At 51.6% G+C, this 17,047-nt stretch overlaps 3 protein-coding genes across 7 annotated transcripts in view; 1 reads left to right on the top strand and 2 right to left on the bottom strand.

The window, feature by feature from the left end:
- Positions 689-8,384, bottom strand: FOXRED1 (FAD dependent oxidoreductase domain containing 1). Of its 3 annotated transcripts, none has more exons than XM_005667490.3 (12): positions 8,243-8,384; positions 6,072-6,292; positions 5,286-5,396; positions 4,394-4,512; positions 3,247-3,341; positions 2,898-2,999; positions 2,476-2,552; positions 2,133-2,293; positions 1,905-2,034; positions 1,575-1,679; positions 1,082-1,340; positions 689-946 (listed from the first exon to the last, which is right to left on the bottom strand). In XM_005667490.3, exons 1-11 carry the CDS (start codon positions 8,325-8,327, stop codon positions 1,086-1,088), a joined length of 1,461 nt encoding a protein of 486 aa, XP_005667547.1. In that variant the 5' UTR covers positions 8,328-8,384; the 3' UTR covers positions 689-946; positions 1,082-1,085.
- SRPRA (SRP receptor alpha subunit) lies at positions 8,559-15,122 on the top strand. Of its 2 annotated transcripts, XM_003130057.5 has the most exons (14): positions 8,559-8,835; positions 9,445-9,528; positions 9,821-9,984; positions 10,481-10,641; positions 10,897-11,056; positions 11,193-11,346; positions 11,555-11,646; positions 11,751-11,869; positions 12,012-12,098; positions 12,677-12,849; positions 12,941-13,154; positions 13,569-13,732; positions 13,818-13,916; positions 14,064-15,122. In XM_003130057.5, exons 1-14 carry the CDS (start codon positions 8,719-8,721, stop codon positions 14,190-14,192), a joined length of 1,917 nt encoding a protein of 638 aa, XP_003130105.4. In that variant the 5' UTR covers positions 8,559-8,718; the 3' UTR covers positions 14,193-15,122. The 2 variants fall into 2 exon arrangements, with proteins under 2 accessions (XP_003130105.4, XP_020918768.1); XM_021063109.1 differs by having other exon boundaries at positions 8,607-8,835; positions 10,481-11,056.
- FAM118B (family with sequence similarity 118 member B) overlaps positions 15,639-17,047 on the bottom strand; it is a 48,808-nt gene continuing 47,399 nt past the window's right edge. The window contains exons 7-8 of one of the 2 annotated variants that reach the window (XM_003130065.5): positions 16,400-16,459; positions 15,639-16,159 (exon numbers count right to left, since the gene is read on the bottom strand). In XM_003130065.5, coding sequence (XP_003130113.2) covers positions 16,146-16,159; positions 16,400-16,459 — 74 coding nt within the window. In that variant the 3' untranslated portion in view covers positions 15,639-16,145. The remainder of the gene's footprint in view (positions 16,160-16,399; positions 16,460-17,047) is intronic. The other variant, XM_005667489.3, reaches the window with a different exon arrangement.

Raw genomic sequence — 17,047 nt, 5'->3', positions numbered from 1 at the left:
TCCCCGCCCACCCTCACCCCGAACCCCTGGGAGCACATCTGCCCTCTCCTCCCTCCCTCCCTTGCTCACCCTGCTGATGATCAGGGAGGCCCATCTCCATCTTTTGTTTCCTTCTTCTCCCCAGAGGCCCTTTGGGGGGCGGGAGTGGGCCTTTGACTAGCTCTCTATTCCCAGGCACTTCTCCCTCTGAACAGCGGTCTGCACTCAGCCCCACTGAGTGCATTTCTTCCTGGGACTGTCCCCCCTAAGGTCCCCATAGACCCTCTTGGTACTGAATCTGGCCCGTGTGTGCACTTATACTGCTGATCTTCCACCGGGGCCTGTGGGACACCTCACTCTCCAGGCTTCTCTCCTGCCTCTGTCCATGGCTTCAGCATCCTCTTTGCCTCATGCCTCAGATGTGGTGGGGTCCCTCCAGCTACCTGCCTTGTTCCTGACGGGCCCTCCAGGGGCTCCAGTGGAGACAAATACTATACTCTGCCTGCTGGTGTGTCTCTAACATGTAGCCCCAGGCCCGGCCAAGAGTTGGAGCCCCATAAATACTGACTAGATGAATGAACACTTTCCTTCCCTCTACAACCAAACCCCTGCAGGAACTGTGCTCCTCTCAGCCTCCTATCAAAGGCTAGGAGGGTGTTTCAAAAGCAACGGCTGTGAAGTGAAAAGAAGAAGGGATGGAAGACTGAAAGGAAGGAGTTAATCACATTTATTGACTGATGAACAAGGAGGCAAGTCAGTAATCTGGGCCGGGTTGCTCCAGGATGCTCCCTGCCTGGGCTCTGCTGGGTCTGCTGAGAGGGGCAGAGGCAGTCCTTCTGGGTCGGTACCAGGAAGGAGCCAGTCCTGAGGTGTTCTGTCCAGCTGGGCTCCTGGTGGGTGGCATCGGGCTGGGCCTCAGGCACAGTGGTCCACTTGCCCACCTAGCCACACATGGGAGCAGGATGCCCTGGACAAGAGGAGGGTGGAGGAGAGCCTGTGGTGCTGGAGAGGAATTGAGCAGTGAGAAGGTGTGAGCACGAGCGGGAGTTAGAGCCAGGGTGACAGAGGGGGCAGTGGCAGTGGGGCCCAGTGAGGTGCTTACAGGCTCAGAGGATACAGTGCTCCAGGGCCTTCTCTCCCAAGTAAAAGCGGGTGAAAAGGAAGGGGCTCAGGTTGATGGTCTGGAAGTGGCCTTCTAGCACCATCTCTGCCACGGCCCTCCCCACGGCCGGGGCCTGCTGGAGCCCGTGGCCACTGAAGCCTGTTGCAAAGTACATGTTGACGATGAGGGGGTGGGGGCCGACCACGCCATTCTGGTCAAAGGTGTTGTAGTCGTAATAGCCAGCCCAAGCTCTCTGAACCTGTGGGGGCACAAGATGCGGAGCCCTCTGTCAAATCAGAGCTGCAGCTGCAGGCCTACAGCACAGCCACAGCAATGTGGGATCTGAGCTGCATCTGCGACCTACACCACAGCTCAGGGCAACACCGGATCTTTAACCCACTGAGCGAGGCCAAGGATTGAACCCGTGTCCTTATGATATTACTTGAGTTCGTAACCTGCTCAGCTTCAATGGGAACTCCCTCCTCTGAGTTACCTTTAGAGTCTCAAAAGCTGGTACCCTCCAGGCCAAAGGGGGCCACACCTTCTCTTGGAAGAAATCATGGTCCACTTCCAGGTTCCCTGGGTCTGGTTCTTCCTCCTGGGGTGAGAGGTGGGGACAAGGCTTATGTTGCCTGGGACACAAGGGCAGAGCCCGGCCTCACTGACCCTTTTCATCAGTCCCCTCGGTAGGTAAGGGTGGGGGAAGAGACCTCAATTCAAACCAGAGGGGACTGTGACATCAATACCTGCTCTGCGCCTTCCAAAGAAGCCTGACTCCTAAATGACAGTCTCCCTCCTGGCACCCCTGCCCCACGTAGCTTACCTCGGCGGGGCTGCAGCCGCCCAGGTAGTTGTTGCCTAGTCCTTCCCGGCGGAAATAGACTCCACTGAGGTCTGCAACGAGCGGTGCCTCCAGGCCTGGTCCCTGGGGGCAGTGCCACAAGTACACATACCTGCCATGACCAGCGATGTTAGAAGTGGTGGGAACAGCAATTCTGCCCCCGTCCCCCACTCTGCTTTTGCCACCCATCAGCTGCCCTGGGAAAGGCACCTCTTCCTTGGCTCCACAGGCAGCTTGGTGCCCTGCAGAGTGCCAGGCAGCCCCTTCCCAACACCAGCCAGCTCTGCAATTTGCCCGGACCAGGCCCCGGCGGCGTTGACCACTATGGCACATTCCACAGGCTGGTACTCCTGGCTGCAGTCCATCTTCACCTGCGGGCACCAGAGGGGAAGGGAGGGAGGCTCTGGCCCACACAACGGCCACTGGGAACAGTACTTTACTTTCTGAGCTTCAGTTTACCCACCCTGGAAGTGGGCAGAAGGAAATCAAAAGGAATCATTGCTGTTCTCGCCTCTGCACTTCGGTAAAGAAGAAACCTAAACTGGGAACTTACTTGGACTTCATGGATCCTTTTCAAAGTCACTTCCTCCCCACTGATGGTCTCCATGTGGGTAGATGAAGAGACGAAACCTATAGGAAAAAGAAAATAAAATATGCCCCTGAAGCCCTGAAGAGGAAGGAAAGGGGGATTCCTCTAGTTTCATGAGGAAAGAAAGCTGGAAGGCTGGGAGCTTCCCTTAGACACTGAAGCACACAGAGACGGGGGAACAGGGATGAACTTGGCCGCAGCGCACAGGAATGCTCAACTCTTCCAGCAGATCACGAGTCATGGAGAAACCCAGTCAGGAGTGAGAGGCAAGATGCCCAGGACCTCCCCTGCCCTCGCTCAGCCTGTGTGTGAAGGCGAGACCCCGTCTAGGTCAGTGTCCTGACTGCCAGAGGACATGAGTGGTGAGCACGGGGTCGCGGACTCACGTGTTACCTCTCCTTGGCAGAAAAGGACCCCCATGGACTGGACTTTTCGCCGAAGCCCCTGGAGCAGACACCAGGGGTCAAACCAACCTTCATTCTCCAACCCTGTGAGGAGAAAGTGGACTTGTCAAGAGGGGCCAGGACCCCCCTCTTCTGTTTTTCGTGTGTCTCAAACTCTTTAGGGCTCATAAGTGGAGGAAAGTCATGCTGATCAACCAGAGTCAAATCCTGTGGAAGACCAGCAGAGCCAGCATGGCCTGGGGGAAGCGCTCCTCCGTGACTTGGCTGGGGGGTGCTGAGTCTTCTAACCTGAAGCCCCGCACCCCTCGCCCCCTCTGCAAGCAAGCCTCACCATAAGATGCCAAAGCCACTCCCTCTGTGTTTATCCAAGGAAACTTCTTCCGAAGTTGCTCTGGAGACATCAGACAAACTTTGGCTCCTTCCTGCCTGGAGAAATGTGTGGGTGTGTGTGCGTGTTTTGGAGAGGCGGAGTGTGCAGGGGCAGAAGCAAGTCACAAGTCACCCCATTTGCCGCACTCCTCCTTCCTAAAGTCCCCACGGAAACTTGCTGCCTAGAAAAGACCCCGCTCCCAGCCGAGACCCTTTAGCATCTGACATCTCTGACGCCCTATCCTCCCTCTGCTACACTTAACTGCCGGGCACCCCCTAACTGCTCCACGAACTTTTGCAACAAGGGTGGGTCACTTTGTTCCCTCCACTCCTGCCTGGGATGGCCTTCCTGTCTGCCTCCTAGTGCAGTCCTGTTCACCAGCATAACTATCTCCTCTGGGATGCTGATGCCCAAAGGCAGCATCATAGGCACTAGAAGGACACAGTCACGAGCCAGATTGCCTGGTTCAAATCCCAGGGCCACCACTTACTAGCGCCACATGCCTCAGTTTCCCTACATGTAAGATGGGGATATTGTGATGAGTAAATGAATAACTACTTGTAAAGCATTTAGGATGTGACCTGACGTCACCAGTGAGACTCATAGATGTACCTGTTAAAGATGGTCACGCTTGACTGGTCATGAGACCCACTTGGGGCGGCATCACCAAGTCTGGCCATGGCCTGTCTTTCACACGAGCCCCTCATCTGCTTGTATTTTTGTAGGTGGGTGATTCTGTGCTTCAGCTGCAGGGTTTTGTTTGTAACAAAGGCTGTATGGCCTGCAAAGCCTTCGAGCTTTACCCCCTGGCTCTTAGGGAGAACACCCGCAGATTTTAGGGGCCCTCCCTGGGATCCTGACTTAGGAAGCGGGACACGTCCTGGGTGGTTCTCATTTCCCAGCAATTTAGGAACCACGGTGGCGGTGCTGTCTGTGTTACAGCATTAGCAGGGGCATGGGCGGGCTGCCCGTGTCTGCCTGACAGACGAAGCTCCTAGAAAGCAGGGCCCCGTCCTGTCAGCTCCATCAGCCTGGTGCCTAAAGTGAGTCAGGACCCACTGCATGCAGGCAGCTGAGACACAGCATGGAAGCTGTGCCAGGCGCCCACCTCTGAACCTTCACGTTGTTTTCCATGGTCGCAGCCCCCTTCTCTGAAGCCAGAAAGAGGTACCCAGAGGGGTTGAATTGGAGGTCCAGGGGAGGGTCATCGACCACAGCCAAGTACTCCTGTGTGCAAAGAAAAGCTCATTGAAGAAGCTGGAGTTCCCATTGTAGCACAGCAGAAATCAATCTGACCAGTAACCATGAGATTGCAGGTTCTGTCCCTGGCCTCGCTCAGTGGGTTAAGGATCTGGCATTGCCATGAGCTCTGGTGTGGGCAGCACATGAAGATCAGATCTGGTGTGGCTGTGGCTGTGGTGTGGGCTGGCGGCTATAGCTCCGATTCGACCCCTAGCCTGGGAACCTCCATATGCTGTGGGTGCAGCCCTAAAAAGCCAAGAAAAAAAAGCTCCTTGAAGAAGCTGACTTCAAGAAGGGAGGGAGGGGAGTTCCCTTCATGGCCCAGAGGTTAATGAACCTGACTAGGATTCATGAAATTGCAGGTTTGATCCTTGGACTCTCTCAGTGGGCTAAGGAAATGGTGTTGCCGTGAGCTGTGCTGTAGGTCACAGATGCAGCTTGGATCCAGTGCTGCTGTGGCTGTGGTATAGGCTGGCAGCTGCAGTTCCAATTCGACCCAGCCTGGGAACTTCCATACGCCAAGAGTGTGGCCCTAAAAAGCAAAAAAGAAAAGAAGGGAGGGAGGGCTTTCCTGGACCTCTTACCACAGCCCCAGGCTCGGGGGCCTCAACCCAGGGAGAAGCCCTCTCCAGGCACCGCCCCTGGGAAGAAAACCAGAACTTCGAACTCCTGCTCCAAGTACCCCCACCGACTGGGCTGCTCCCCTCTCTGGGCTAATGGAAGGGTCACCACCAACCCCCCGATCTCATCACACTTACATTGATGTTCCGTAGAAATTCGGCTGAAAAGAGGGAGAGCTGGATGTTCTCAGGCAGTGAGAACTGCTGACGAATCCCGCCCACAGAAAGCACCGTGGAGGCCTGGGAATACTGTAGAGACAAGAGAAGGTGACGTACATGTGAGCAGAACACCATAATAGAGGGTGAGAGACACATGCCAAAAATTTAAGGGGAGTTCTACTGGCCACTTTATAATCTAAGAGGGGTTGACATGGATAAACCCATGTGCAAGTTAACCAGCAGCCCCACAAGGGCAACAGTTATTAAAATCCTTATTAACAGATGTGCTTGGCAGAGAGGCTCAGTCATCTAAAAAGGGCTGGGCACAGTCAGGCAAAATGGTGACAGGCTGGATGTCCAAGGCAGCAGATGGACATTTGCTTTACTGATTGTGGAAAATAGAGGCATATGGTCAAAGGAGCAAGATTCATGACTAACTGGCAGGGGTAGACAGGAACGATCAAAGCGCAAAAACCTTGGAAGTCACACAACCTGAAAAGGGGTTGCGATAACTGTGTTAATTGCAGCTTGACTGCAGGCCAGACCTGTGAGATTGCAAAAGAGCCAACACTACCAAATTTGCTTCCCAAAGCAAAATCTGTGTTGTCCAGGTAGGAGGAACCTGGGACTATTTCTCAACAAGGACCAAAGCCCAGTCCCTGCCCTTTGGACCGTCAAGGACAGAGGTCTTTCCTCTCCTCCCCTTCCCCCGTCCCTTGAGTCCCTGGTGCCCGTCTCATGACTCTGCCCAACCCCGGACCTCACCGTGTGGTCCCGCTCCACCACCAGCACCCGAATGGCACCTCGCCGCTTTTCCAACCTCTTCAGCCAATAGGCCACGGACAGGCCAAGCACCCCACCCCCCACAATCACCACATCTGCTTGTTCAGGGGGCAGGTGGCTGGTGTCGTACAGTGGCTTCCAGGCCCCTCCAGGAAGGATGGACTGGATCTTCTTCTTAATATTGGACACTTTTCCATCCCAGTCTGTGGGATGCAGTTATGGTCAAAGAGGGCCGAAGGTCTCCTTTCCAGGAGGTGGGGGCAGTTAGAGAATGGGCAGAGGAAAAGGTGGGCTAAACTGACACTGAGCTTTCAATTCTCATTGTCACCCCTTCTCACAAGGTTAGCCCGCACCCAGCAGCATTCCTAGCTTTGCTTCATGGTCTCCATGCCAGAGTCTCTCTTCCTTTGTGGGCATGATGCCCAGCCCAGCGAGATTCACCTTTCCTAAAATTAACCCTCTCTACTCTCTCCCTAGGCTAGGCGACTCACACATATCTCTCTTCTGTGCAGACCTTTCTCTTGCCTGAGCCCAGGCACCAAGATGTCCAGGCACCAAGATGTCCAGTGTCCTCTGGAGCATGGACCCTCTGAACAGCAGCTTATTCTGTCACCACCAGCACACCTACATTCCTGTCCTGTCATCAAGTCCTGATGACTTTGCCTCCTAAATACCTCCCCAACCTCTCCCTTTTTCTTCATCTGTACCACCACCGCCCTAGAACAAACCATGATACTGTTTCTCTCAGCTGTTTCCACTCATTTCCCTCTTGCATAGCTAGAATGATCTTTTTCTAAACACTATTTTAATCACATGCCCTCTTGCTTAAACCCTCCAGTGGTTTTCCGTTACTCTAAGGATTAAAGTCCAAAACTTTCCACGTGGCCCTTGAAGACACTGTACAATCTGGCTCCTATTCTCCTAGTCTTCTCTGCACACTCCAGCCCCAGCTCCTCATTCTTATCACAGGGGTCCACACAGGTGACCTCTCTGCTTTGAAACTCTGTGCCCACTTCTTTGCCCAGTTAATCCCTTGCTTCCTTTAGATCTCAGCCCAGTTATTATTTTCTCAGAGATGCCCCCTTGACTATGCCAAGTTCTCCTGTCACACTATCTCATAGCTCCGTGAATGGCTCTTTTGCAGCATGCAACACACCTGCAACCTTGCATTTCTCTGGGATTGCTTCATACTGTATTCTACCTTCTTCACCGAAATAGCCAGCCCAGCACAGTACCTGGTACCTCCTAAGTGCTTAATAAATGTTTTGAATACATGAATCCTTTTGACTTTCACACCTAACTCACAAATCTCTGAGTCTTGTCTCCAGTTCAAGTTCAAACTCTTCTCAGCAGCATGTGACTCTTTCTTTGATCTGGATTTATTTTACCTCTCCAGACTATATTTCATACTACTACTCAAACTCTATCTGGATGGCCTTTGCTAATTCCTTGCGTAAGAACAGTATTTTTCTCCTAACCTTTGTTCAGTTCTCCAGCACCTGGACATCATACCTTCCTTGAATCAGTAAACATCATCTTTCAAGGCTGACCTCGGTTCGCATCTGTTCCATGTATACTAGCTACTCCCCTGGCAGTGCAGGGCATAACTCTTAAGCTGGGTTGAACTGGTCTATTGAAGCCTTGAACTGGTCTATTGAAGCCTTTCCTTTCCAGCTACACTTCAGGCACCTCCAGAACATATATCGAATCCTCCTTCTCTTCTTTCCTCTTGAACTTTCCAGCCTTGAACTGGTCTATTGAAGCCTTTCCTTTCCAGCTACACTTCAGGCACCTCCAGAACATATATCGAATCCTCCTTCTCTTCTTTCCTCTTTCATGACTACAACACTAAGAACAGCATCCTGCATGCGAGCAGGACTTAATGCACTTCTATCAAACCAATGAATCACCCTGGCTGTTATTCTGGCGGTAAGCTCAGGCATAGAACGAACTGGGATTTGTCACCTGAGAAGGGCAACCTCTGGATCCATACACCTGTCCAGACTGTACAAGCTCTGGCAGGTAAGATATCCCTTCTTCCAGCGACCCACTGTCTTCTGAGCGTGGCCAGGGATCCCAAGTCCTGAAGGTCACATGGCTGGACATTGGGGGCATCCCAGAACCATGATACCCTCCGCTGCCCTCAACTTTACCCAGAGTAGAGCCTCCTCTGCGTGTGCCTAGCTCCCGGCCCAAGAGGCCCCGGCGCAAGCCGAGCCACAGCGCCCTCCGAAGCATGGCCCTCCAGCGTCCGGCCGCTGTGGGAGGGTACCCTACACTGGTAAGCCAGCCGTCACTGCTCTGCGCCACGGGCCATTCATCCGAGCGTGCCCATTGGCCAGCGGCTCCCCGCCCCTCCGCCTGATAGGCTGTCGACCCCTTCCGTGCGTCCCCGAGAGCCCCGCCTAGGCCCGCCCCTACCCGCCATTGGCAAGCCTGGCGTCTACGTAGATCCCGCGCGCCAGCTGGAGGAGTGGGGGAGGAATCCCGGGGCCGCTGAGCGGAAGTGCGGATGAGCCGGTTTCCGGGGCCGCTGGTGTGACGTGTCCTGAGCTTGGCGCAGCAGGAAGCGGCGGTGATCGCGGCCTGAGTTCCCGGCGGCGGCCCCGGCTCCTTTCCCGCTGCCGCCATGCTCGACTTCTTTACCATTTTCTCCAAAGGCGGGCTCGTGCTCTGGTGCTTCCAGGGCGTGAGCGACTCATGCACCGGGCCGGTTAACGCGTTGATTCGTTCCGTGCTGCTGCAGGTACCGCCCCCGCAGGATCAGAACTCTGGGCTCGTCTCTCTGACCCGGTCCATAGTCCCCCTCGACTGATCCCGTGCCTTCCTCCCACTCCCTCGGCCCACCTCAGACTGGCCACTCACTCGTAACCGGGACTCCACTTTTTTCTCCCTTCCTATCACACCATCCCGCAACTTTGCGACGTCCCCTCCCCCTCCGCTTCCTGGGACTCTGGCTGGATTCCGTAGTCTGTTGAGACTTGCCATCGTTTCCTCCGTTTGCCCCGAGCAGCTTGATTTTCTCTTGTTTCGATGGCTGAGTGGGATACTGAATAGAAAACGGTCTTTTAGGAACTAATACTATACAGCTGCGATTGTTTATATGGGGACTATTTCCCTTTCAGCCCGCACGTGTCCTTCCACGTCCCACCTCTTTCCCTCTGCCCTCCAGCTTGGTGTCTCCTTTTCTCCCTAGTGAAATGGTGGAGAGAAGTGCCCCCGCATCTTGTTGCCCTGGGGACAGGTTTGACTTTGGGGGAATGTCTAGCTCTTTCCTAAAGGTAATCCTAGAGGGGCCCAAGTCTGGGTTTGGTGGGGATAGTCTGAGCTTTGAGACATAACTCTTTTTTTCCAGGAAAGGGGAGGTAACAACTCCTTCACCCATGAGGCACTCACACTCAAGTATAAACTGGACAACCAGTTTGAGCTGGTGTTTGTGGTAAGTGGGGGTATTTTAGAGGGGCAATGTTACATTCGCAGTGTAGTTCTGATATTAAGAAAACCTTGATTAATTGCACCCAGTGTATATGATGAAGTAAGTGAGAAGACAGGGAGGGTGGAGGGGGAAAGGGAAGAAGCTCTTGGGCCCCATCAGAGAGCTTGGCTGCTCCTCAGGTCAGGGAAATCTGCCAGGTGGCTGAGCCAGTCTCTGGAGGCCTGGGTTGAGTTGGCTTCCCTCTTCTGGCTGGCATGTAAGCAGATCTGTTGGCTCTGTTTCTTTCCCTAAACAGGTTGGTTTTCAGAAGATCCTAACACTGACCTATGTAGACAAGTTGATAGATGATGTGCACCGGCTGTTTCGGGACAAGTACCGCACTGAGATTCAACAGCAAAGTGCTTTAAGTCTATTGAATGGCACTTTTGATTTCCAAAATGACTTTCTGCGGCTCCTTCGGTGAGAGGCCTCCCCTCTCTAAAATCGATTTCTATGGCTTGATGAGCTCCTTTCCTTCCCAAGGGTCATAAATTGTGGCTTGAAAGACACTCCTAGGGGATTTCTCTGGTGGCCTAGTGGGTTAAAGCTCCTGCGTTTTCACTGCTGTGGGTTGGGTCGCTGCTGTGGCACAGGTTCAATCCCTAGCCCCAGGAACTTCCACATTGCCTTGGGTGTGGCAAAAAAGGGGGAGAAGGAAAAAAGAGAGAACCTGAAATAAACATTGCAACTCTCATTAAGGAGGGGAAAAAAGACACTTCTGTGAGATCCTTGGTGGTCTAGTGGTTAGGATTCAGCACTTTTACCACTTCGGCCTGAGTTCAATCCCATGTCAAGCTGCTGCACTCCTCAGCCAGAAAAAAAGCCCAAAAACTCATAAGTGTGTTGCCCAGTTCTGATTGTCCTCTTGGCGTGTGGCCCGTTCCCCTGGATTGAGACCATTCTCTTTTCTCTTTAGCGAAGCAGAGGAGAGCAGTAAGATCCGTGCTCCTACTACCATGAAGAAATTTGAAGATTCTGAAAAGTCCAAAAAACCTGTGAGGTCCATGATTGAGACACGGGGTGAAAAGCCCAAGGAAAAAGCAAAGAACAGCAAAAAAAAGGGGGCCAAGAAAGAGGGTGAGTTTGAAACGTCACAGCCTTGGGTATCCCGGGCATGGAAGTTGTTCAGACGGTGCTGGAGTGGTTCCCTCTTCCTTTCTTTGGTCTTGCTTGCCTCCCTCGATCAGGGGCCCGCCACCCTCACCGTGGTCTCCAATCTTTGTGATCTCCAGGATGTTTGCTTTTACATGATTTGGAAAGCTGTTTCCCATCTGTCTATTTTGTTGGAATTTGGTACTTTTTTTTTTCCTCAGTCAGTTGTCTCCTTGACAGGTTCTGATGGCCCTTTGGCTACCAGCAAAGCAGTCCCCACAGAAAAGTCAGGTGTCCCAGTGGGGCCTGAGAATGGGGTGGAACTTTCCAAAGAGGAACTGATCCGTAGGAAGCGAGAAGAGTTCATTCAGAAGCATGGGAGGGGTGTGGAGAAGTCGGGGTGAGCATTCTAGCTTTTGCCCTAAGTACTGTTACCTCAATACATTGGGGGCCAGGGGAGTCTCTGGCTCTTTCTTGGGTGGAGGTTTTCTCTCCTGCTTCTCCACCATAACCCTTTGTGCTATAATTCTTTGCAGCAAGTCCACAAAGTCAGATGCTCCCAAGGAGAAAGGCAAAAAAGCACCCCGTGTGTGGGCACTGGGTGGCTCTGCTAACAAGGAAGTCTTGGACTACAGTACTCCCACCACCAATGGAGCCCCCGAGGCGGCCCCGCCTGAGGACATCAACTTGGTAGGAGGCAGCAGAATCCAGAGTGAAGGGTCCCCTTAAGAAGAAATGGGGGAGGAAGTGGTTTGTTGGAGCGAGGGAGTGAGTTCCATGTGGAGCTTTCCAAGTCAAAGAGGTGGGACAGTGTAGACAGGGCAAATCCTGCCTGCCCCCCCCACCCCCAGCCCTTAGTGTTCCTGATCCCACCTACTTCTTTCCCCATACCCTTCAGATTCGAGGGACTGGGCCTGGAGGCCAGCTTCAGGATTTGGACTGCAGCAGCTCAGATGATGAAGGGGCCACCCAAAACTCCACCAAACCTAGGTAGGAGATTCCAGGTGGTGGTGGTGGGTGTGGCTGCACAGTTGATGAGACTTGACTGCTGCCTGCTGGCTTTCTATACATTGTATCATCTCCTGTGCCTGCAGTTCTACCAAAGGGACTCTGGGTGGCATGTTTGGGATGCTGAAGGGCCTTGTGGGTTCCAAGAGCTTGAGTCGAGAAGACATGGAATCTGTGCTGGATAAGATGCGTGACCATCTCATTGGTGAGCCTGTGGAACAGGGGCACTTGTGTTTATGGGGAAGGGATGGTGTGGGGTGGAACGACGTCCAGTTTCTTGGCTGTACCATGAGGGTCATTCACTGCTAGTGTGGCACTCACACCACACCTGTCCCCTATCTCCTCAGCTAAGAATGTGGCAGCAGACATTGCAGTCCAGCTCTGTGAATCTGTGGCCAGCAAGTTGGAAGGGAAGGTGATGGGGACCTTCAGCAGTAAGTTATCTCCCTAGACCCAAAGTACTTAGCTAGGGCACCACACCCCCAGGAGGCTAGCGCATTGACCTCCATTCTTAATAGGCTTGTGATTTCTGACAAATCCCATAGCCTCTTGATCTCTATTACATGACATAGAATGTAAGTGCTAATGACACCTATTAGGATTAGTTGAGGAATTCCTGTTGTGGTTCAGCAGGTTAAGAACTGGCATAGTATCCATGAGGATGCGGGTTTGATCCCTGGCCTTGCTCAGTGGGCTAAGGATTTGGCGTTGCTGTGAGCTGCGGTGTAGGTCCAGGGGCAGCTCGGATCAGGCAATGCTGTGGCTGTGGTATAGACCAGTGGCTACAGCTCTGATTCCACCCCTAGCTTGGGAACTTCCATATACCACAGGTGCGGCCATAAAAAGAAAAAAAAGGATTAAACGAATTGATACTTGTAAAGTGCTTATTGGGACTGTCAGATGTGGTGTGGACTCCTGGGTGAGATCCTAGTTAGTTCCCTTGGCTCAGGAAAGTGCTGGGCGTTCTTAGAGCACATTACTTGGGCTTATGGATATCTCCCCCACCTTTCAGCGGTGACTTCCACAGTAAAGCAAGCTCTGCAGGAGTCCCTGGTGCAGATTCTGCAGCCACAGCGCCGTGTAGACATGCTGCGGGACATCATGGATGCCCAGCGTCATCAGCGCCCCTATGTGGTCACTTTCTGTGGTGTTAATGGAGTGGGGAAGTCTACAAATCTTGCCAAGGTCTGTGCGGTTCCCCAGCCCCGCTGACATTTCTTCACTGTTTCTTGGTGACTCTGGCTCTAGGTGACGGTTTTCTTTGCCTCTTTTGCAGATTTCCTTCTGGCTGCTGGAGAATGGCTTCAGTGTCCTCATAGCTGCCTGTGATACATTTCGTGCTGGGGCCGTGGAGCAGCTGCGGACACACACCCGGCGCCTGAGTGCCCTGCACCCCCCAGAGAATCATGGTGGCCGCACCATGGTGCAGTTGTTTGAGAAGGGTTATGGCAAGGATGCTGCCGGCATTGCCATGGAAGCTATTGCCTTTGGTACAGTGCACAGCAAGTGGGAGGAGCTTGTCTTGAGTTTTTTCTCCTTGGGTTCTCATGGAACTTGCCAAGGACCAGGGTTACCCTTCCACCAACTTACTGCTCAGTAATGGGGCAGGGCTAGTAATGTGCCATGCTTGGCTTTGGGGTAACATGTAGTTGCAGGCAAAGCTACTATATCTGAACCAAAGAAACCTTTAGTCAGTTACTTTTGTTCCACTACCATCCTTTTCCCGAATGTGCATGATGGCTGAGCACAGGAAATCTTTTCTCACACTACCTGTAACCTGATTCAGAACCTAAGGAAATAGACTTTTAAGATGGCCAATCTAGGACTTCTTGAGAGGAAGTTGGAAATAATATGAGTGACAGTCCAGGAGCTTTTTTTGAGTTGAGCATCTTTTTTCTTTCTAGCTCGTAACCAAGGCTTTGATGTGGTGCTGGTGGACACAGCTGGCCGAATGCAAGACAATGCCCCTCTGATGACCGCCCTGGCCAAGCTCATTACTGTCAACACACCTGACCTGGTGCTGTTTGTGGGGGAGGCTTTAGTAGGCAATGAGGCTGTGGACCAGCTGGTAAGGGCTAAGTTCTGCTGCTTTTTCCAACCTCAGCTATGGCCTTAGGTATGTCTTATACTCACACCATGTTTCTCCTTCCCAGGTCAAGTTCAACAGAGCTTTGGCTGACCATTCCATGGCTCAGACGCCTCGGCTCATTGATGGCATTGTGCTTACCAAATTTGATACCATTGATGACAAGGTAAATGTGGACAACACAGAGTGGGACTGGGAGAGGTGGAATGGCCGTCCTCCACAGGGGAGTGGAGGTGCTAAGGATACACTGGTTGCTGAGCGAGTGAAAAGCAGTGGCCTAGAGGTGACTGGGTATCTCTTTTCTCTGCTTCAGGTGGGAGCTGCTATTTCCATGACCTACATCACAAGCAAACCCATCGTCTTTGTGGGCACTGGCCAGACCTACTGTGACCTACGCAGTCTTAACGCCAAGGCTGTGGTGGCTGCCCTCATGAAGGCTTAAAGTGGCTCTTGCTGAATACCAAAATCACCGCTTCCCTCCAAAGCCCCCATCCCTGTATCAAGAATGTGCTTTAGAGTATGTGAGCAACTTGTCTTCAGTGTAGTTTAAAGGCAGAGTGAGGGGAGCATTGGGGACTTGCAGCCCTGACCCCACTCCCCGTTCAGCCGAGCCTCCATCTGCAAGGAGGGCCTAATCATGTTACAGTCACTGCCCACTACCTGCACCCCCCGGGACCTCTCCGTTCCTGCTCAGGCACCCCTTTACTCTGTCTACGGACTTGGTCTCGTGACAGTTTTGACCTGGTTAGAACATCCAACACCAGAGCTTTGCCGCATAGTGTGGTCATGGGGCTGTCTGAGCAGTTTCCAGTTTTCCAGCTTTCAGAGCCAGCTCTTAGGTCTCAAGTGGCACCTCTCCCTAGGATATACAGCTTTCAGGTCCCTGGGACCAGGATGACACCCCCCACACTGTGGCAGTGTATGGCCTATTCTTAATTGCTGCTAATATGATAATGACCCTGCCCCATTTCCCTGAAGCATCAGCTAGGCCAGAGTGATGTGTTACAGTGAAAGAGGAGTCCCCACTTCCCTTAGAAACAGAGGGAGCTGAGCTGCAGTGCTGCACCAGGCTTCTCAGTCTCCAAAGCCTCCCACTCCCAAATCAGACGTAACTTTGCATGTTCCCCTTCCTGGAAGAAAACTGTCAGAAGGGGATACACGTTGCCCCTGCCCCTCTTCATTCAAGCAGATCCTGGCTTCTCATCCTCCTCCACAGTGCCTGGTAGACAAGTGCTACGCTGAAGAATACAGACCTTGTTAAGACTTGTCCTGTAGCTTGGTATTACAGATGTGCTATTAGTGCAATAAGGTGAAGGCCGTCTGCCCAGAGAAATAATTTATATAAGAAAATAAATTTCATAAATAAATTGCCTCTTAGGTCTTGGAATTATTTTATAGTTCTAGGGTTTATAGTAAGAAGGGAAGCAGCATGAATTGATAATGCTGAAGAATCAGGTAAAAATTTGTGATTGGAGAATATCACCTTCCCCCAAGGTGAAAGAACAGAATTTTTATTTTTTTATTTTTATTTTTTGTCTTCTTGCTATTTCTTGGGGCTGCTCCCGCGGCATATGGAGGTTCCCAGGCTAGGGGTCTAATCAGAGCTGTAGCCACCAGCCTACACCAGAGCCACAGCAACGTGGGATCTGAGCCGCGTCTGCTACCGACACCACAGCTCACAGCGATGCCGGATTGTTAACCCACTGAGCAAGGGCAGGGACCGAACCTGCAACCTCATGGTTCCTAGTTGGATTTGTTAACCACTGCGCCACGACGGGAACTACAGAACAGAATTTTTAAAGTCTAAATGGAATTGCAAAAATTAGGCTTGTCAGTACCTTTGCGTGGTAGGAGTTTTCTATAGTGACTCTAAAAGTAGAGCCAGGGCCCTTGGGAAGTAAATGAACAAGGTTTTAATACAGCTCAGTTATGTAAAATACTGTACACTGTAAAAGATCTAGAAAACTAGAGCTTCAAGTCATGTTTTAAAAAAGCCATTAAGCTTAATTGAAAAACCAAGTGTAGAGTACAAAACTGCAACAAGGGCCACGGCAGGTCCGCGGCATCTAGATCCCAAGTCCTTCATGAAGAGCTGCGGCCTCTGTCAGTGGAGATGTCCCATCAGTCTGCTATGGACACAGGCACATCCAGCCTGGCGGTGGGGTGGGGGCTGCACTTGGGTCCTGTTATCACTTGAGTTTTCTTGAACTGGAACAGGCCGCAGAGTTATCGAGAACCAGCTGGCATGAAGTTAAGTTGGAATACCCCCAATTCTAACCCCAACCTTCAACCTCTGGGTTTTGGTACTTGGAGGAGCTTGTAAGTTTACTTGTTAGAAATTGTCCATGGTAGGCCCTTTCCGCTTGGTCTAAGGCTGGGGATTCCTCTAGCCCTCTCATGTACTACAGTCTGTGGAGAGAAAGAAAAGGTAGAGAGTAAGGTTTCATGAAACAAATTTATACATCTAAAGCTACAGACAGGTAAGTCAACCCTTCAGAAGACAAGCCATATGAGATATTATGAAACATGTAAGACGTGATAGGAAAATACAGAATTCTTCACAGGTAGGAGAGGTAAGTCATCATTCTCCAAGTCTTGGGAAAACATTTTTGGCTAACAAATTGACAAACAGAACAAGAAATTGTATACCTCTTATGTCACTGTGTGCTGTAGACGAGCCATTGAGCTGACCTTCTCTCACCATCCCTGCTAAAGAGAACATACATCAGTATCAGATATTAGACTGAAAAGCTCAAACTTAATGGAAGAAAAAAACAACCAGCTTAAGGGAGATGAAAACACGTGGTCCAAGAAGCATGACATTATTTAGTACTGAGCACTTAAGGCAGGAGGAGGTGGAGAGAATAAACGGGTTAGTCTTGGCACTGTAGCATTAAATAACAGGGAAGCAGCGAGGTCCCTGAGAGCACTAACATTCCTTGTGGACAAAACAACTGTATTTGCTGTCCCTAACTAGTCTAGAAGGCCAAGTTTAGATTAAAAAAATGACTCCAGCCTGGGATGGAAAGCAGCATATGCAAGTGAGCAAATTCATCAAAGTCAAAGAGTGAGAAGTAGCAGACACTCCCACAGTATAAAATGGGTTTAGAGCCACACTATCTGATATGGTGCCACTGGCCACAAGTGGCGTTCAGTTTTAAATTAAATTGAAAATTCTATTTCCCAGTCACACTAATCACATTTCAAATGCTCAACTGCCACATGTGGCTTGTGGTTAATGTACTGGACAGTGAAGATTACAGAATATTTCTATCACTGCAGAAAATTCTACTGGAC

The sequence above is a fragment of the Sus scrofa genome, chromosome 9 (genome assembly GCF_000003025.6).
Source record: "Sus scrofa isolate TJ Tabasco breed Duroc chromosome 9, Sscrofa11.1, whole genome shotgun sequence".
In the NCBI taxonomy this organism is placed as follows: domain Eukaryota; kingdom Metazoa; phylum Chordata; class Mammalia; order Artiodactyla; family Suidae; genus Sus; species Sus scrofa.
This window is presented reverse-complemented; position numbering and strand designations above follow the sequence as displayed.

Coding starts and splice junctions, on each gene's coding strand:
- FOXRED1 (XM_005667490.3), bottom strand. CDS start 8,327: ATGCTTCGGAGGGCGCTGTGGCTCGGCTTGCGCCGGGGCCTCTTGGGC. Junction 2,553..2,897: donor CTGCCAAGGAGAGGTAACAC/GTGAGTCCGCGA, acceptor TTTTTCCTATAG/GTTTCGTCTCTTCATCTACC. Junction 1,341..1,574: donor CAGCTTTTGAGACTCTAAAG/GTAACTCAGAGG, acceptor GTGCCCCCACAG/GTTCAGAGAGCTTGGGCTGG.
- SRPRA (XM_021063109.1), top strand. CDS start 8,719: ATGCTCGACTTCTTTACCATTTTCTCCAAAGGCGGGCTCGTGCTCTGG. Junction 12,850..12,940: donor AGTCTACAAATCTTGCCAAG/GTCTGTGCGGTT, acceptor CCTCTTTTGCAG/ATTTCCTTCTGGCTGCTGGA. Junction 13,917..14,063: donor TTGATACCATTGATGACAAG/GTAAATGTGGAC, acceptor TCTCTGCTTCAG/GTGGGAGCTGCTATTTCCAT.